The following is a 20,107-nucleotide window of genomic DNA, read 5'->3' as shown; positions in this document are numbered from 1 at the left end:
TAGTATTTACATCCTGGTGTCCCGGAGTCTGGTCAAGTAGAAGGCCAGAGGCGGAATCCTTAATCAAGAGTGAGTCATCACCAGAGGGGCGAAGAACAAAATCCATGTAACGATGGCCCCATACCCACCACGGAGCCACAATTAGAGGGTGATATAGCAGCACCCTGGGAGTCCAACCCAGATATACATCGCACATCCAGTGCCTTGGGGGTTCGTCAGTCCGTCGAGATCAGACCCAGCACTGAGTACAGAGTTTAACATAAAAGTCCCCCCTCGCTCGAACACGTCAGGTACTCCAGTTCTAAGGGGGAGGAGGAATGCCATCCAACCCCACTCTCCATCAAATCAGGACTGTCGAAGCTTGGTCAGGTCCATTCCAAGAGTCGTAGACAAAAGCAGTCCAAAAAACCGACTAGAAATTTAGAGGTTGGATAGAGGATTCAGGATAAAGTAGAGAAAGTAGAAGAAAGAAGGATTAAAAATGAAAGAGAAGAGAGAAAGGGTTGTAGCATGTTCCGTCAGGACCCGGGACACCTGTGTGAGTGCTATTATACTCCCACAGAAGCCAGGGTCCCTTATCCCCTCACCACTGGAAGGAGTCCTACTCGAGGGGAAATACTGACATAGGAATCAAGTCTAAGCATGTTCACATGTATCGTAGTTTTTACTCGCTCTTGCTACACTTGTCAGTTACACATTTTACAACTGAAGTGCAGCAGGTTATGTGCTCAGTCTACCTAACTTTTAAATGTAAACCAGTAGAAGAAAGTTGCTCTTAAATCATATCTGATGTTCCATAGTTAGTGCTTTAAGACCTCTAGTGCTTTTGGCTAACAGTGAAATACCCGTTTTCCTTGATTCGATGATACTACGGTATGCAGGAAGATTAAACCTTGTTGCTTTATGCTAGCAGGGAATGACCCAACTTTAAGAAAAACAAAATCTCATATCACAAATGTTGTTTCATGTTACCATTCTGCATCTCGTTTGGCACTGAGATCACATTATTTACAATTACTGTTCTCAGTATTTGATACTTGATATTACTACTTTCGAATCTATGATTGCATTTTACATTACTTAAAAATATGGGTCACCCTATAAAAATAATTTGGTTGTCCACATCCACAGAAAGTTCACATTGTCACATGATTTAATTTAAATAATTAAGTTCTTCAATAACTCATGTTTTTTTTCTATGGCCTGGTTGCCAGGCCGCATCCTGCAACTTTGATCTTCTCGTCCAGAACTGCTCTCTTGGCAGTTTCCTATTTCCAGGCATCTGTTTGGAACACTCGGGAAATTTCATGCTTGCCCATTTTCCATAAGCTCTAATTCAAAGGGATATTTAAATTTTCTATCATGGTTACATGTGCCTGCCTCTAAAGTCAATGACAGCAATTCATTTCAAACATCAAATCTATACTCATTTATGAGGCCTTATGTTAAAGTACATGGATTTGAGTGGAAGCAAAAGGTTTCAGAGAAAAACTAAGATGGAATGGTGAGATGATGCACTTATTTTTTTCTTTTTATAGTAGTCTTTCAATCTCTTGAGTTATCTTGCATGATAAGATTCAGAGGATCTTCTATGATCCCTTACAGTAATCATAACGTATATGAGACCGTCCGGCTACTTTCAATGTTGATGTTACACAAGACCTACAACATACTTCTCTGTGTGGTAAATCACATCTAGTTACTTCAGCTTTGATTAACAAATTAATGTATTCAACAACCAAAGTTCAGTTTGCACCTGAAGGAAGAACTGTGCAGTCTGAATAACATTTTTTTATGCTAGATTCCCAGCTAAAATGAAACACAATTTGTAATCTTTGTTGAGAAATTCCATGTAGGGAGTTGTGGAGTTTTCCCAGAACCAAGGCCGAAGCTGAAAATCACAATTTTTAAGACAACTAGAGAGATTCCTAAACAAAGATTTATTTTATTTTACAGAGAAGCACAGACGACAGCAAAGAAGAGGATCACACTGTTAATATGTATATGCAAGGGATTCTAACACAACAATGACTGTTGCTAGCTGAGTTAGGAATGAGGGATCAACTCTCCGAATCCCATTGATCATAGTACAGTATTACAGAGAACTACAAAGGTTTACAGAAAAGGAGGTACAGTAATTGGGAGTAGCTACAAGCAGATAAATTGTTATTAACATTTGAATGAATGATATTAGAATGAAAATCTACATAAGCATTTAAAAAAGCTTAAGGTGACTGGAAGGACACAAAGGAATAGGTAGGTGGTCATTGGGATGATGTGGGAAGGGGAACTCAGTATGATGTATCACAAGCACTAACACAATATCACAAATTTATAAGTAATTTGTATCTTTCCTAGCTATACTTACCCCGAACTACTTCTTAGGATGAGATATCCTAGATGTCAATCCGGTACCGACCAGAAAAAAACTGGTAATTCCCTCCTGACCCCCCAGCCAGGTATGCCCCAAGGTCAAAGATCACGACCTCTGACCTACAGTCCTTTCCACGCCCCTAGAGCTCCTGCCCTCAGATACGCGGGGTCAGATGGGTGGGCGTAAAAATCTTCGTAGTTTGGGGTAAGTATAGCTAGGAAAAATACAAATTACTTAAAATCTGTGATTTGTTCCAACGCCGTATACTTACCCTGAACCACTTCTTAGGAGACTTAATCCTTAGGAGGCGGGAGTATCTAGGGAAGGATGAGTCCCTACCAGGAAGAGGTCATCCTCCTTCAGGCCGGAAGGAGGAGGGAGACCCGCTCCGCCGGATTAGGGCGGAGGTGGGGATCCCCTCACCGTTCGGAGGCAATCCCGACTGGTGGGCAACGGAGGGAATAACTTATGAGTGTGAAGCAATGGTCTGTAAGGCGAATATTCCTCTCATAGACTCACCTGAAGATTGAGGAATTTTGACGTTGATAGGTTGAAACCTTAGTCACATCTCGCGACGATGGAATTGTGGGTACCATGCATCTCACCTTGATCAGCCTCACTGCATAGAGTTACTGATATACACAGACGTAATGGTGAATTTGTGTTTACATAACATGTTCTATCCATATGAATTGTGCCAAAAATGGTTCCTAAAATTGACCTGTTCCTTCTAAGGCTTCTGGCAGAGCCTAAAAGAAAGAAGTTCGACGAGAAGGTCAAAGTTCTTGATATGTTAAAGGAGGGCAAAAGTTTCGCCCCAGTTGGATGCCATTTTAATCTCAATGAGAGCACAGTGAGATACATTAAAAAAAAGCAAAATAAGAAAGAGTGTAAATATGAGCTAATTTGGTACAGCAAAAATAGTGTTGACAATGTGAGATAAAACAATTGTATGGATGGAATCTGCATACTGGATCAAGGACTGCCATAAGAAGAACGTGCCCCTTGACTCCAACATCATTCACCCAAAAGCACAACTCTATCAGCAGCTATCAACTATGGAAAGTGATGATATAGAACAGGAAGGTGGTGATGTAGAGGCACAGGAAGGTGATGAAGAAGGGGAATTAGAATTCCTGGGGTTTGATGAACCTGTGCCTGAAGAAGAAGAGGAGGAAGAGCTATAACCAGGACCATCATCAGCTACTTGAGGTTTCCAGGCGAGGAAAGGATGGTTTCACCGGTTCCAGAAGCAGTTCCACCCAAAGTGTTTCCCCACATTGGGAAGAAGCATCAGCAGATAAAGAGGCAGCTGTGAAATATCCTGAGACCTTCAAGAAGATTCTTCAGGAGAAAGGATACCACCCAGAACAGATGTTCAATATGGATAAGGCTGGCCTGTTCTGGAAGATGCCTTCTCACACACACTCAATGAAGGATGAAGATAAAGCCTCCAGATTCAAGGCATAGAAGGACAGGGTTACCCTCCTAATGTGTGGGAATGCAGCTGGCTTTATGCTGAAACCAGGCCTCATTTACAAGGCTGCAAACCCCAGGCCACTCAAGTATAAGAACAAGGCATTGCTATCTGTGTTCTGGATGTACAATCCCAAAGGCTGGATCACCAAAAGTCCTTGCGGAGTACTGGTTCCATCAAAGCTTCATGCCTCAAGTTAGGCAATATCTAGGCAACTTGGACATGAAGTTCAAGGTATTGCTAATTATGGGCAACGCTACTGGTCACCCTCTCAATCTTTATCACAAGGGAATCCAGCTTGAGTTCCTCCCTCCAACACCACCTCTCTTCTCCAGCCTATGGACCAGGGCATGATGCATGCCTTGAAGACACTTTATGCCAGGAACTCCCTCCAGCACCTTGTTGATCCAATGGACTGTGACAGTAAATTTACGCTGAAAGACTATTGTTGTAAATTAACGGTTGCCACGTTGCTATCTGTCATCGACAGGTTGTGGAAGGACATGAAGAAAGAGACCCTGAATGCATGCTGGAGTAAGTTATGGCTGGAATGTGTGCATAATTATATGGGCTTCTCTCCTCAGGAAATTCAACATTTGGTCGTTAATAAGGCGGTCCAGTTGGCGAGAATTCTTGGTAGTGAAGGCTTTGATGAAACCACCGAGGATAAGTTGGCACCCTCATTGATGCCCACTCTTACCCCCTGACAGACCAGGATTTGGAAGACCTAGCGAAGTCTGCCAGCGAGGGAAAAGACACTGCAGCTTCAGGAGAGTAGCAGGAGCAGGAGCAAGGCCTGACTTTGGAATGTCTGTCCCAAATTAGAAGAATGATAAAAGGATATCAAGGAGCTTGTTTCAACTTGGGATCCTTATATGGAATGCTCCTTAAAATTTTCAAATATCCTTGATACAGCATTGGAGCCCTATAATCAAGCCCTCAACACCATGAAGAAGCAACGACAGCAGCTGCCAATCACGATGCTCATCACACATACAAAGAAGGACCCTCCAAAGCCTCCCAAAACCCCTGGAGTAGTGCCTCCTAAATTACCAGTAGTCCCTATTGAATTGCCTGAAGTACCTCTTGAATCGCCTGAAGAAGTGCCTCCCAAATGTAACTCATCTGCTTAGCTGTGCAGTCATCTTCATTGCCATTCATCGGACTTCACAGTTATTTCATTATCATCATCTTTAATCAACATTCACCACTGATGAGTACCCTATTTACTTAAGTTGTACGAGTATGTATAAATTTTTTTTAATGCTCATATGTATTTTTGGTATCTCTCTCTCTCTCTCTCTCTCTTATGATTTACACACATGAAAATCTTTCCCTTGTAAAAAGAAAATGGGATGGCTTAAATAGTAACTGTCAGACAGAAAATGCATGGCTGCACACTTACGGGAGGACTGGATTATTTACACAAGTAAGGAACTAAGTCATACAGTATGCAAGTATATTTTTAATCATAAAATGTTTAATATTTACTTTGAAATTATATTAATAACATTATTTCAAAGATTAATACAGTAACAGGATAATAGTTTAATGTATATTAGATATAGGGTGGTATTTTAGGGACACTGGTTTTTAACTTTCAAGATAAGCAGTTATAAGCATTTTTACAGGGGGTCTAAGTTTACATTTGCAGATTCTAGCTATTCATGGGGGGGGTTCTGGTATGCATCCACCATGAATATGGGGAATCACTGTACTTTCTCTCGGGACTGCTGAGAACAGAGATAGTAGAATTGGAAACCACCCTGCTTGGGGCAACAAAGGAGCTACTGGGGTCATCTTGAGATTCTGGGAAACCATACCCTTGTTTAGGACATGAATGATCAGGCAAAAGGGGGGGAGGGAGGGGGGGAAGATGTAGACGTCCAGGTTGTCCATGGCAAAGGACCTGGAACAACTGAACAACAGACCTCTAGTTTCCTGTTGAATCTTGTCACAAAGAGGTCTATCACTGGTCTCCCCGACACAAGAAAAAAACTATCCGCTATCTGATGGCGCAGACCACTTCGTCCCTAGAACCTGTCCCCAATGACATAGCTTGTTGGCCACTGTATTCCTTTTGCCTGGAATGCACCTGGCCATGAGGTCCACTGAGTTGTCAATGGTCCACCAATGCAACAGGACTGTTATCATGGGAAGTTGGCGAGACACTAGTCCCCCTGTTTGTTCACATAAGCTACCACTGTAGTGTTGTCTGATGTCAGAACCAGGGAGTGCCCCATCACCCTTTCTTGAAACTCCTGAAGTGCTAGGATGGCTGCTTTCAACTCCGGCATGTTGATGTGAAGTTGACTGTCCTGAGGATTCCACACACCAGAAGTTCCAGAGGGGGCAAATGAAGATGCACACCCACTGTCCGGTTTTTGTTGTCCAACCAACACAGGTTGCTTCTTACTTCTGCCAACAGAGGAACCTGTAACTGAGGAAAGTCCCTTGATGGGGACCAAAATTCCTTCAACCTCCAATGCAGGGATCAAAGATGAAGAAAGCCATGAGGAGCCAGCTTCTTCAGTAAAGTCAAAAGGCCTAGGGCCACTTACCACTGCCGACCTGGTTGTTTCCGTTCGAACAGAATGAATGAACCAGTCCTGAACTTCTCGATCCTCTGGTACGGCGGAAAGACTCTCGATGAGGTTGTCTTTGATCATTCCAAGGTAAAGATTCTTTGGCTAAGATGAAGATTGGACATTTTGAATTTATCACAATGCCTAAACCATGACAAAATTGAAGAAAACGGTGCCTGTCTCAAACTTTCTCTTCCTGGGAACTCGCTAAGACCAGCCAGTCGTCAAGATACCTTAGGGTGAAAACTCTTGTGAACACCTGGGGAGCTGTTGTCTTCCTGATCAAGAGGTTCAATGTTGAAAGGTCGATCACTTGCCTTCAACCACCAGTGGCTTTGGGGACCAGGACGACTCAGCTGTAGAACTCAGGGAAGGACGTTTCACTTGCTCTACTGTTCCTCTCTCCATCATCTTCCTTACTTCTTGGAGGGCTAGATGTTTGGGAGAGCCCTGGGCATAAGCCAGGTGAAGGAGAGGATGATCAGAGAGGAGGAGCAAAGTTGAAAGGAAGAAGATATCCTATCTGAAGGACATCTACCACCCACGGCTCCACCCCGAAACTCTGCCACGTAGGCTAATGGCTCACCAGGCATCACCCCACTGGTGGCAAAGAATGGGGATGGGCACCCACTCTATTGTCTAACTCCCCTGACTCTGCCTTTATTCCCCCTTCCTGTTCTCGAAAAGTGGGTCTGAAAGGGACATTACCGAGGCAGTTTCTTTGGAGACAAAGCAGGTTGTGAAGTCCTGTTTGAGGCAGCTGGTCATATAGGCTTCTTGGAAGGAGACTGCTGATTCGGCCTTGGAATGTTTGGGCAAGAAAGAGGTGCTGATTTACTCACTGCCTGCTGAACGAGACGATCATTATTGTCAGCTTGACACCTGTCAATAGCTGAATCCAGTTGATCCCTAGGGAAAGGCAGCTGGGATTCCAGGATATAACCACTCCTCAAGGACAACAGACAGTCAACATCGACAGACTGCTATCTTGGAGAGGGCTGCATCCCTCCTCATCAGCAGCAAATTAACCCACAATTCACACACAGCAAATTAACCCACAATTCACACACAAATGGGTCAGGTAAGAAATGGCCATAGCGCCAGATTACAACAATCTGATATAAGATGCACTAATGACAGTATTTCTTGCAGAAGAAGAAATTCTGGCCACTGCTGTAGTCCACAAGTCAAGCCAAGAGACAGTCTGGAAGACAGAAGAGGCAGTCAACTCAAAAGATGTAGCTTCTCTTGAGGTCACCCACCGGCTTCAATTGGACTACATCAGAGTTGACCTGTCTACCCAGGAGAAGCACGACAGGAGTTGCATAACAATATCTTCTACAGTGAGGAAGAGGAGGGGGGAAGAAACTTGAATGACCTACAAGAATGAAGAGAGTTATCCAAGCCCTAAATCAAGGAATTTACATACTTCATGATTGAGTCTGTATGACTGGAGCAAAGTAACTCAAAAGATGTTTTTGAGTCCTTCCTTGGTCCCAGCAGGGCTTTATATACTTGTTGGGGTGATCACAGAAGGAGTCACAGTCTTAGAAAGATTATTGAACTCACAAATGAGATCAATAACCTCTACATGAAGATCCCTGTCTGCATCTTCCAAAGGAACCACAAGGTTCAGAACTAGAGCATAGGATTCATCAGACCCTAACACTCTTGTGGGAGCCTGAACACCTGAAGTGGAGGGAAGAGATATGTCTCGATCACTGTCTGAAACACAGAAGACCCCTTCTCACAAGTTGGATGTGCATCATCCAGTGACATGGAAGTCACACCCACAGACACGGGAAGACGGCCATCAGCCATGGTCTCTCCTAGAAGATCGCTATGGAACATCGTCGAGGTGAAGTACAGCAAGTCGGAGCTTGAACTGGTGAAGGATGGTGGTCGTATCCATCTCCATGGCCCTGCCAAAACCCACAGCTGTGCCCAGCCAAGTCACAGCCGTGAGAATCAGGAGAGGAATCAATATCTTCCAGACATGGAGGTGAACTTAAAGAACATCTTGCATAGCTGAACTAGAAAGAGAAACCCCCACTCGGGATTTCTTGATTGGAGCTTGTTGTCCTTCCTCCAAACTTGCACAGGTGGAAGACTCACAGCCGTGGACCATGGCAGAAGAGTCACAGATGTCGTGGCCGTGGACCACGGGGGAAGAGTCATGGCCATGGTCTGAAGGCAAGTGGGGAACATGTATGAGTGCTGGAGAGTCATGGCCATCGTCTGAAGGAGAAGAAGAAGAGATGGTCCTGCGTTTCTTGGATAGGATCAGCAACGAAGTCTTTAATCCTCCAACGTCTGACGGGGGAACGAAAAGGAGATGAAGACGACAAGGATGAAGAAGATGAAGAGGGGGATCTACATTGCTTGCTCTTAAGAACACATCCGTACCTCTCTTGAAACACCGAGTCGACTGAGTCCAACACAGCTTGAATGAGGGAGTTTGTCGTTCATCAAAGGAGCATCAGCAGATGATGTCACAGCAGAACCCCCGTCATGTCATGGGAGCAGACGAATTTTGTACGGGAGCTGTTGATACTGCTGAAGGCTGAACAAGAGACAAGAGGTGACACTGGGATCCCAGAAGACATGAAATGGGACAAAAGGCCATCTAAAGTTGGTACCCCTTATAGGCCTAAAGAGGCCCAAACAATCAACATTTTCTACATATCCACTCCTAGGTGAGGGAACATTCCCCCAAGAAAGACAGGGCAGCATGAAGCATAAAATATGATCCACCTCCCAAAACTTCCAAAGACGAATCAATGGAAGAAAAGGAAGAGGACAAGCCTTCAAAGGAAGAAGCAACTGGGGGAGGTCTAGACAAGGGAGAAGCAGAACAATGAGGAGACTGAGAAGCATCCATCAAAGGGGGAAATCCTTCCCAAGTTGGTGCCTTCATCTTGGCATATCTCCTCCACTGCTCATGAGTCCAAGAACGACATTCAGAACAAGGGTTAGTTAGTAGTGTTACAAACATTTGATCTGCACCTATTCTAAGTTGAATAGGGATCAGTATCAAGGAAAGCAAGGAAAATGAACAAGGGTAGCCTCCAACACCAGGATATTTCCTCTGAGGCCAATGAGAACTTTTAGCTAGGTATTGGGATTACAAAAAACCAAACCCCACACACAAAAATGCACTTTATCATGAAACATAAGAAAACACAGGCAAAGGTAAAATCTGGCTTTAAGGAGGCGAATGAAAGAGACGTCTTCTCTCAAAGGCAGTAGAAGAAAAACTGATACGTCACAAGGTTGAAGTTGGGTCGCTGGCCTCCCTCAAACTATTTCTGTTACAAATGCCAGATCCCACCAATTCCTTGCATAAACAATTCTTGTTTTTCACTGGTTTCCACCTGGCACCAGACTTATCCTAATGTTAAGACCCAGGTTTGTTCCGCATGTGAACATACACTAATTTTGACATTTCTAGCTAATTTTTTTTTTATTTCAAAGGCAAAGCTGTTCAGTCTTTTAACAAGATTTTGATTCTACCTGCTTTTTGTACACATTTTTTTTTAGATCATGAAAAAAATTAGTCTTGAGAAGTTGAAGTTTCATTTATTTCACAAGTACAAAAGGTTTTTGGTAATATGATATATATAGTATTTATAGAATTTCATCTAGAGCTTGGAGCCCAAATATCATACCACAGAAATTGGGAGCAGCATTCACTGCATTAGTATCACCTACTCAGATATCCTTATTTATATCAATAGATTTAATAACTAATGTACAGTAATTATTGACTAAGTACTAACAATTGCCTAAAATAGAAAAATATGGTAGTTTACTCTGTTGTATAATTCTGACAAGTTTTTTTTTATCACAAACATACAAAGTTTAGAGAAAGACAGAAGTTGTAAAGGGCACATATCCTAACTGTAAACAAAATTTTTTTAAAGAATAGTAAGATTAAGATAAAAAAAAAATGTTTTACCAAAAAGAATGGCACATATAATCGTAAACAGAAAAAATTTAAAGAACAGTAAGACTAAAGGCTTTTAAAACCAAACCTAAATGCTTCAACATTACAAAAAACCAGATACAATATTTGAAAACTAATAAAATCTACAACATACAGAAACTGAAGGAAATACCTTTTATAATAAAAAATATACATAAAAATCTGACCCTGAAAATTAAAAATATCTTGCATACATACACATAAGCAGTATAAACTACAAGTAGATTAAGATGTAACGCCAGAGAATGGGTTAAAATACACTATGCTGTTTATTACCTTTTTGAATCAAGGGTTATTTATGGATACTACAGGAAAGCCCAAAAAAATGAGGGACCTGAACTAATCAATCATGCAATGACATCCACTTTCTAATACGTATATACCATATACCACTAACATATCTTTTTCTTTAAATACACTGATTTAATGAACAAATTATTACTATGAAACTGCCATGTACTGTTTACTCTATTCACTTGGCTTGGTCTGCTTAATCTTAAAATTAACTTGCACACACAAAGTCTCTGTCATAAAAAATATTGTGTAACTATAGCATTATTTTTAATCCTCTAACTTTGTGGCTCAAAAAATACATGAGTGTAATATTTTAACTATGTTCCATATACACATAGTATATACTAATGTTCTATATACATGTATATACTAAGTACAAAAAGAAGAAATAAGACAAATATTAAGACAAGAGAAACTTGTGAAGACAGAGAGCAGTACTGTATATGTACTGGAATGTTTGTTCAGAGTGAATAAACAAGCAAGAGACAGATGTAAGGGGAGTAGCCAAGGATACGGATGGTCATAATGCAACTGTGGCAAGACTGAAATTAGAAGTACGTACATAGTTTTAGTCTGAATGAAGGAGTTCCGAATGATATTGAAATGTAATGATGAAATTAACTGTGAGATATTGTCAATAGTATAACAATGTAGAAGTTTATCTGTGCAAATCCAGGGGGTCACTGGGTGAGAAGCTTTTTGGTATATGCCTGTGAAAAGGAACAAAAGTTGTAAGTGGTGGTATAGTGAAATGATAGCTTGAGTAGTGAGAAAAGACTTTTTTTGAAGTGCAGTTGAAAGGCAAAATACATAACTGTAAAGCAATCTACAAGAGAATGAGTTGTGTAGTAAAGAATCAAGTGGCAAAACAAGATGGGATATGTTAACATTTTAAGGGTAAATTTGAGTAATAATTGTATAAAGAATAATAATTGTACAGTACTAAAGGGTGTAAATGCAGTAATATTACTGAGTAAATGAGCCTTGCAATAAAAGATACAATGCAAAGAAGCTGTCTAAACAGAATACAGTTTTGCATTAATGGACTTATGAATAAAGACGATACTTATGAGGCAGATCTCAATGATACAAGAGTCAAATAAGTTAATATTAATTTTTGATAAATTGTGAATATAACAGTCTGGTCTGTAATGAGGGCAATTAAAAACCTGAAGACATCCCGAGTTAATAAGATTACAACTGAAATGCTGGGTTATAATTGTGCATCATATAACCAAGTGATGGTGGGTAGGGCAAGTCTGGATGAGGGAAAGGTTCCAAATGAAATGGAAGGGAAATAACAGTTCCTTTGCATATGGAAATGATGATATAAATGACCATAAATTTTAAGAACATAACATGACTACAACAAGTGTACAAGATAATTTTCTGAGAACAACTGAAGTTTTTGGGATGAAAGAGAATTAGCTGTAAAATGACAGCCTAGAAAATTACTTGTCTGGCATAAAAGTTTGTCTGATACAAGGGTGTGTTCACTATGGCTTTTCAATATTTTTAAAAATCATAAGCTGAGATAAGTTACATAAAATATACAAGAGATGTAGGTGTAAATTTATCAGACACTGTAATGTAGCGGGAAGTACCTGATGTCTGTTAGTACTTGTTGATAATGAAAAGATGATTTAGCATTTGAAAGTGAACTATGTTCAAAGCAATGAATTACAATATGGTGGTAAGTGAAAGCCACGACAATGGAGCAATGAATTTTAATAAGAATAGTGGTATTTGGGAGTAAGCGAAATATATGAAAGTATGTCTGAAAATATGACTGATGATGAGGGACAAGGTGAATCACATAACATACGATGGATGAGTGTTTGAAAGTTTTGGCCATGACACAAAAAAGTGGATGATACGTCACAAGATTTGGGAGAATGGAGGACGAAGACCAAAAAAAATTATTGGTTAGATGGGGTGGATGTGGTGTTGAATTAAGGGGCCGTAATATCCATGAGAAGTGATAGACTTGCCGGATAGGTTTACTCCCGAAGAGGCCTTAGCTGGATTAAAGACACGTCTTTATTTCATCTGTAGGTTAAACACTGGCACTTCATTCTTCCACATTTCAAGTATTATTACATGTAAAATAACAGGCTTGTGTAATATATGTACTGTAGGAACACCTTTGCTCTTATTGTACACAAACTACCTGACAGCTACTTTACACAATAAGTTAACCAAGAAATTACAACATTACAATTTTTACACCAGTTTGGAGCCAGTAAGGCATGAATGATAACTTATGGGTTTAGCTTCCTCATTTGAAAACTTTCAACTCTTACATACTCCCTAAACTCAGGTGTCTAAGGTTCCTACTAACACTTTTAAAATATTTCTTCTAGTAGTTAGGGAAAGACAGTTAACAAACTCTGTTTGCGATGTCTGTAACTTGCATTACAGTCCTCCACCACTAGATTACCTTTGTTCTTCCTCTAAACACCAGTTTTGTCATCTTTTCTAAGCTGTTATTTCTTTGAGCATTTTAGTGTTTTTAACTATTGCGGTCACTAATTTTTTTCATTTTCCGTGTACTTATCAATCATCTAATAAAGATCAAATTAATAAAAGCAATAAGTATAAAATATAGTTCTTGCAAATGATAGACATGGGAGCATTATGATGAAACTTCAGTTCAAATGTCATTACTTTTCAAGGGGTGGATAAATTTGGTTATGCCCATATTCAGTGGGAATAAGAATATCCCACTCTTCTGAAGGAAGATATTCTACAATCAAACTTGTAAGAGGAGTGCTTTCACTGAGAGTACCCTCTCTAGTCATTAATCTGATCACATCCTCCTTTGTAATGACAAAATTTTCTCCTCGACTTTTTGCTATGCTCATCAAATCCTCAGCACAGTTTCCCCAAAATTTTTCACTAACTTTAACAATAGTTTTCAGAGCATTCTTATCAACTTTACATTTTGCATAATGCTCAAATATTTCTTTCGTCATACTTTCAGGCACACTCAAAGGCAGTTCCTCCTTTCTAGCCTTTTTTGTTTTTACATTAGGTCTTTTTGTCTGGTTTGTCTTGGGCCTCTCTATTCCTCGAAACATTGCTTCCACAAAATGTTTTGATTCTTTCACATCATATAGAGCTGACTGTCTAGGTGGATTGGCTGCTAATTTTGTTAAAAAATTTGTCATGGTCATTTGTATTAGCTTAGGAGCCTCTGAAGGTTGTTCTGAGTCAGCTCTAGCTTTACTTTCTTCACTTCTCTCTCTTTCTGATGCCATAACTTCCTCTTCCTGCTGTGTCAAAGTTAAGCTTTCCTTTTGAATGCTTGCCTTCTCATTTCTTCTTTGAAAAGCAATAGGAATCAAGTTCAATGATAACTCCTCTTCGCCACTGGATTCCCCCACTTCAACATCAACAGCTAATTTCCTTAATTGAAATCCTGACAGCTCATCATCTTGACTTGAAACTATGCTAATTTCATTTTCATTAACTACTTGAGGAACACCTTCAGCTTCTACTGAGGATGATAAACTCCCAGATATTGTCATACTGGGAACTATGTCATCATTCATATGAGAATTTGATTTATGACCCTTCAAATTAGAACTCGCTGCAGAGTTTTCTTCATTTATACCAGTAAGTTTATCATCATCCTCATCAATTCCTTGTTCCTGCACTTGGACTGTTGCACTTGGTGCATCTTTTTCTTGGTTTTTGTTTTCATCTTCCTTAGTACTTCTACCATCCAAAGATATATCACCAGTGACTGTCCTATCAGACTGAGTATCTTTTTCAGTTTCTTCTTCTACCCCTAGAATTCTTGTGTCAATGTTCTCTTCTCTTTGATCTTTGCCTCCTTCCACCTCAACACTTCTTGTAACTGGGGTGTCTTGTATATATTTATCACTATATGTAGTAATCCCCTCAGTCTCTCCTTTGTTCTCTTGTGTATCAGCAAATACTACAGCAGAATGATCACTTTGAGGCAACCTGCTTAATTTGTCACTCCTTTCTCTCTGGTCCTCAACATGTTTTTTTGTCACAACACTATTGCTAACAGTTGAATTGTTATTTTTAACATTCCCCTCAATTCCAGTATTACCTCTAGCTCTGTCAACATTCTCCTCTTGTAATTCAATAACATGTTCAGACCCCAAATCTTCATTTTCTTTTTGATCCCCAAGCAAATAATTGGATTTCCTCATTGCCTTGATAGCTTCCTCTGGATGAACCAACACTTCATGCACAATACTCTTCAAACCTCTTTCATCTTCTCGTGATGAACTACGCTTTCTCTTCAGCGAACTCCTCCTCCTCCTCTTCCCACTACCTTGTTCATTCTTGTCACCTACAAACAATTCTCCATGAACAAATGATGTATCTGAACTTTTTCGTTTTAATGCAATAACTTCACTTGATTTCTTCCTGCTTGTGCTCAGATTAATATCATCCTTTTCATTCTTCTTTAAGGAAACATCTCTACCTGAGGAAGTGATATCATCAGTTACAAAAAGCCTCTTGGGATTTCTCTTTCTTGGTGATGACCTCTTTTCACTGCTAATATTAATCTCTTCATCTATTCCGTGAGAAATGTCTGACCTACTTTCCGACATTGATAATTTCATGGATATACCACTATATCTTTTATGAAGGCTTGGCTTCCCTGGTACCTCTACAGTATTTTCTACATTCCTCTTCTCCACAGACGCCTGTGTATCCTTCTGTGGGTTAATCTGTGCTGAGGAGGCATTCTCAGGATTTCCTTCCTGCTCTAAGCTTTCATTTTTTGATATATTTTCTGAATGATTTAATTTTCTGGGTGTTTCAGTAAATTGTTTGAGACGACCTTGTCTCTCTAATGACTCTTCAACATTTTCTACAAGTGTTTTCTCCAAAGACCCTAATGTATCTTCAATTGTGCTAGTCCTATCTGAGGAGGGAATCTCAAGATTAGTCCCTATCTCAAAGCCTCCATTTTCTGAAACATTTTCATCACCTTTTGCCCCAGATACCCCATTTTCATATGACTTTTCTGTTTTTTCAAGAACACTCACTTCTCTTGAAGAATTTCTCAATTTCCTAGGACTACCCTCACTGGAAGAGCTACTTTCTTGCAGGGAATGGCTTTCCATTCTTTTCTGTGGACTGGCTATCTTTGCTGATACTGTATGTGTACTAACTACTTCTAGGAAATCATGGTTTCTATTCTGGGGAGAACCTTTCAACGGTGATTCAACGACTTCTATTTGTGAACTGGTTCCTTTTGGGGAATCACTCATTTTCTTCTTGGGACTGGATTTCTTTGGTGTAACGCTTATTCTCTTTAGGGGTGTAGCTTTCTTTGCTGAAACACTTATTCTCTTTTGGGGGCTGGCTTTATTTGGTGAAACAATCAACAACCTCTTTTGAGGGGTAGCTTTCCTTGGTGAAACACTCATTCTCTTTTGAGGGGTGACTTTCTTTGGTGAAACACTCATTCTCTTTTGAGGGGTGACTTTCTTTGGTGAAACACTCATTCTCTTTTGAGGACTGACTTTCCTTGGTGAAACACTCATTCTTTTTTGAGGAGTGACTTTCCTTGGTGAAACACTCATTCTCCGTTGAGGGGAGGCTTTCCTTGATGTAACACTCATTCTCTTTCGACTGACTTTCCTTGGTGAAACAACCTCATTCTTTTTTGAGGATTGACTTTTCCTTGGTGAAAACTCGTATTCTCCTTGAGGGGGGGGGAGGCTTTCCCTTGGTGTAACACTCATTCTCTTTTGAGGGCTGGCCTTCTTTGGTGAAACACTCACACTCTTTTGAGGGCTGGCTTTGTTTGGTGAAACACTCATTCTCTTTTGAGGGCTGGCTTTCCTAGGTGAACACTCTTCTTTTTTGAGGAGTGACTTTCCTTGGTGAAAACACTCATTCTCCGTTGAGGGGAGGCTCCTTGGTGAAACCCCTGATTCTCTTTTGAGGCTGGTCTTCCTTGGTGTAATATTCCTTTCCTTTGCTGAACCATGAATTTCATTTTGGGAGTTAACTTTTAAGGGTGTAACTCGCACTTTCTTTTGTGAACTAGTTTCCTTAGGGAAATCAATACTTCTCTTTTGCCGATCTTCTTTATTTAGTGAATCACTCATTTTCTCTTGAAGACTGAAATCCACAAAAGAATTCCTAGGTTTCTTACCAGGGCTGGGTTTCATTATTACGTTGCTCTCCTGTTGAGGGCTAACTGACTCAATTGGCACTCTTTTTCGGTTTTGTTGGTTACCCTTATTCGGTGACTGCTCTGATCTCTTCTGAAAAGTAGTTTTCCTTGAAGACTCTTGGGAAGTATCTTTGTCTGGAGAACTCCTTAGTCTCATTTTCGACCTTACTTCTTGTGAGTCATGAGAGCTTTTCTGGGGACTTTTCCTAAATAAATATCTAACAACATTCTCTTTTGAAGTGTTGTTTGGCCCCTTTTCAAAAGAGCCATCTGCATCTGAGCTACTTATACCTGTACCTGATTTTCTTTTAAATACATGACTGTAATCTTCATATAGTGAACCAAGAGCTGCAGATATGTTACTACTTACTTCACTGTCACTGCTATCACTAGAAAAAACAGGGATGTATAACCCAGCTGAAGTAGATTCATTCTCTTTAGAAGTAACTTCATTCCCAACCTCAGATTGATCATGGCCTTCAAGTCCCTCAGTGTCTTCAGACTGATCATCATCCCTGAAACTCTTTGGAGGAGTGACAGGTTTTTCATTCTTATAGGGTGCCAACTGTTCACTAAAAGAGTCCTCTAAACGTTGTAATACAACATGCAAGTCTCTCAGTTGTGGTTGCCCAATTATATTTGTTGGGCCTCCAGCTACTTCATTCCCATCTTCAAGGTCCTGCTTCTCATCAACTGTATTTTTCTTTGCAGAGGTTTCAAGAACACTCTTGTCTTTAAGTTTTGACCAAACAGACGAAAAACTTAGCTGAATTGGTGGGGCTTTTCGAGATAATTTTAGTTTCTTTGGGGTCTGAATGCGTCCCAAACTATTCTCAAGTGTACTTGAAGTGTAACTCTCCTCGCATTCCCTTTCAGATCCCCTTATTTGAGATACATCTGAAAGCTTCCCTGTATTATTTTCATTCTGGTCTTTCACAGGTGAAGAATCTGTAGAGGCATTTGAAAGATTCCCTTTTAATGAATCTGGTAAACTTTCATTATCAGGCTTAATATAGTCTGAAGCTTTTCTTGTAGAAGAGGCCTCCAAGTTTTTCTGTATTAAACACATGTTTGATGGCACATTCTGAACTGAAATGTCTGAGGTCTCTATTTCTGAATTTGCAAGTGTGGATAAGTTTACTTGATCAGATATAGCTATTCGCTGGCGCTGACCTTTCTTTCCAGCAAATACCTTTACCTTTCCTAAAGATATGCTGTCTGAAGAAGTGTCTGCATTACTCAAGTCACCGTAAGTGTCCTCAGCAACCACTATACTTCTTCCTCTTCTAACATTTTTATAAGAAGGCAAGGCTTCTTCTATGCTCTTCTTGGACTTCAATCTTTTACCTGACTCCACCCATTTCTTTGTTGTTAACTCTGTTTTGGAGAGAGCCTTACGATGTTTGCTTCTAAGCTTCTCTAATTTTTCATGAACCTCCTGACTGAGGCTATCATTTTCAGAAGTGTCTTCAATATATGTGATATTTCCATATGTCTGATCTTTCAAGACACTGACATCTTTCTTTTCAGGTAAAATAGAAGACCGTCTTTTACCAACATGAGCTAATTTGGTCTCTGGTATCTGGGATAACCCCCTCCTAGGGTTATTTTTCTTTCTGTGAAATCTTGTCACTGCCTGTATATTAATTTCACTAAGAGATGACTCATCACTTATGCTTACGTCTGCATAAGTTTGATCCAAACCTTTGATTTTACTGATATTTGATTCAAGCATGGAAAGCGACATCTTTTCAACAGCTTCATATGTTTTCTGCTGCTCCTCCTTTGACTTCTTTGTTTTTCCTGAAAAGGAAAAAATCTCATAAGCACTCAAAAAGACTATAAAAGTGAAGTAGTGCAATCAATCATTGGTATATTACGATTACATATTGATATTTAATGTCAGATGCAGCAGAAGTATGCAAGGTTACTCCATGGAAAGGTTATAGAGAAAGACATGGTGGTGGAATAACAATAGTAAACAATGGGAAACTGAAGAGGAAAACAGGGAAAATTCAAGTGCGGGAAAATTCAAGCTCAGGAAAAGGACAGGCAAGAAAGAGAATAGAGAGCTATTACAAGGAAAAGTGGTATAAGGCTAAAAAGCAAGTGGCTGTGTGGCATAAGCACAAAAGCACAATTAGGAGAAACTGAATCAGAATCTCTACACAGCAGAAAGACAAGAAATTGTTATGTATAGCAAATCACTGAGAAACATGGAGAAGTAGTAAAATGGGACACACACACACATACTATATATATATATATATATATATATATATATATATATATATATATATATATATATATATATATATATATATAGATGAGCTGATTCAATACAGTTTTGAATATGCCTTCTCCATGATAGTCTGAAGTCCCGTGAAAGAGTTATAAGTGATACTGTGTGTATGTGCGACAACACAAGTCAGCCGCCAAAGACGTTACAAGTTGGCGTGGCTTGGGCAGTTCAAAAGAGTGCCACGCATCTCTATCCATTCTTGATTGGCTGTTGTATCTATGGAGCCAGAATAACCAATCAGCTTCTTGCATAACGATGCCATGTGAAAGGGGGCATTTGAAACAGGCCGCACCAGCTGTCAAACCAGTTCGTTAGCAGGTCTCGTACAGAACAGACTGGATCGAGGCGAGTGCCCAGTGCCTGCAGTCCCGTCACCATCGGCCGCCACACCATGAGTGTCAATAACAGTCTAACCTGCCATCCGGTTGTGCACTAGCATAGTTAGTGTAATAATTACAAGTAAAGGCCACCTGTGTAGCTAAGAAGAATACACCTGTGTCAAACATTTCCTCGATTATTATCTTTGCATGTCCTACATCGCATGCATGTTAACTTATCTCTCTTGTATTTTTTCCTTCATATCCCGAACCCACAAATGACCAAGATCAGGTCATATATACAGGCAGTCCCCAGGTTACCACAGGTTCGGGTTACGACGTTAAGGCACTTCTCAATTATATTCATCAGACATTATTTCCAGGGTTATGACGCCTAATACACTCATCTGGCAAATGAAATATGACACCAAAAATGCAAAATAATCAATATTTGAAGATTTTTGTTAGGAAAAATGCAATAAGAATGCAGTTTACATAGTTTTCAACACAAAAAGCCTTAAAAGTAAGGTTTTCTTAGGATTTTTTACGATGTTCCGGCTTACGACGCCTAATACGCTCATCTAGCAGATGAAATATG

At 40.1% G+C, this 20,107-nt stretch overlaps 1 protein-coding gene across 1 annotated transcript in view; it reads right to left on the bottom strand.

Moving 5' to 3' along the window:
- Positions 1–9,995: 9,995 nt before the first annotated feature.
- LOC135221287 (uncharacterized) overlaps positions 9,996–20,107 on the bottom strand; it is a 60,738-nt gene continuing 50,626 nt past the window's right edge. Inside the window, exon 2 of the mRNA XM_064259098.1 lies at positions 9,996–18,693. Within this exon, the coding sequence (XP_064115168.1) occupies positions 13,379–18,693 (5,315 nt within the window). The 3' untranslated portion in view covers positions 9,996–13,378. The remainder of the gene's footprint in view (positions 18,694–20,107) is intronic.

This window comes from Macrobrachium nipponense, chromosome 2 (genome assembly GCF_015104395.2).
Source record: "Macrobrachium nipponense isolate FS-2020 chromosome 2, ASM1510439v2, whole genome shotgun sequence".
Classification (NCBI taxonomy): Eukaryota; Metazoa; Arthropoda; class Malacostraca; order Decapoda; family Palaemonidae; genus Macrobrachium; species Macrobrachium nipponense.
Note: the sequence above shows the minus strand (reverse complement) of the source record. Positions and strands in the feature narration are given on the sequence as shown.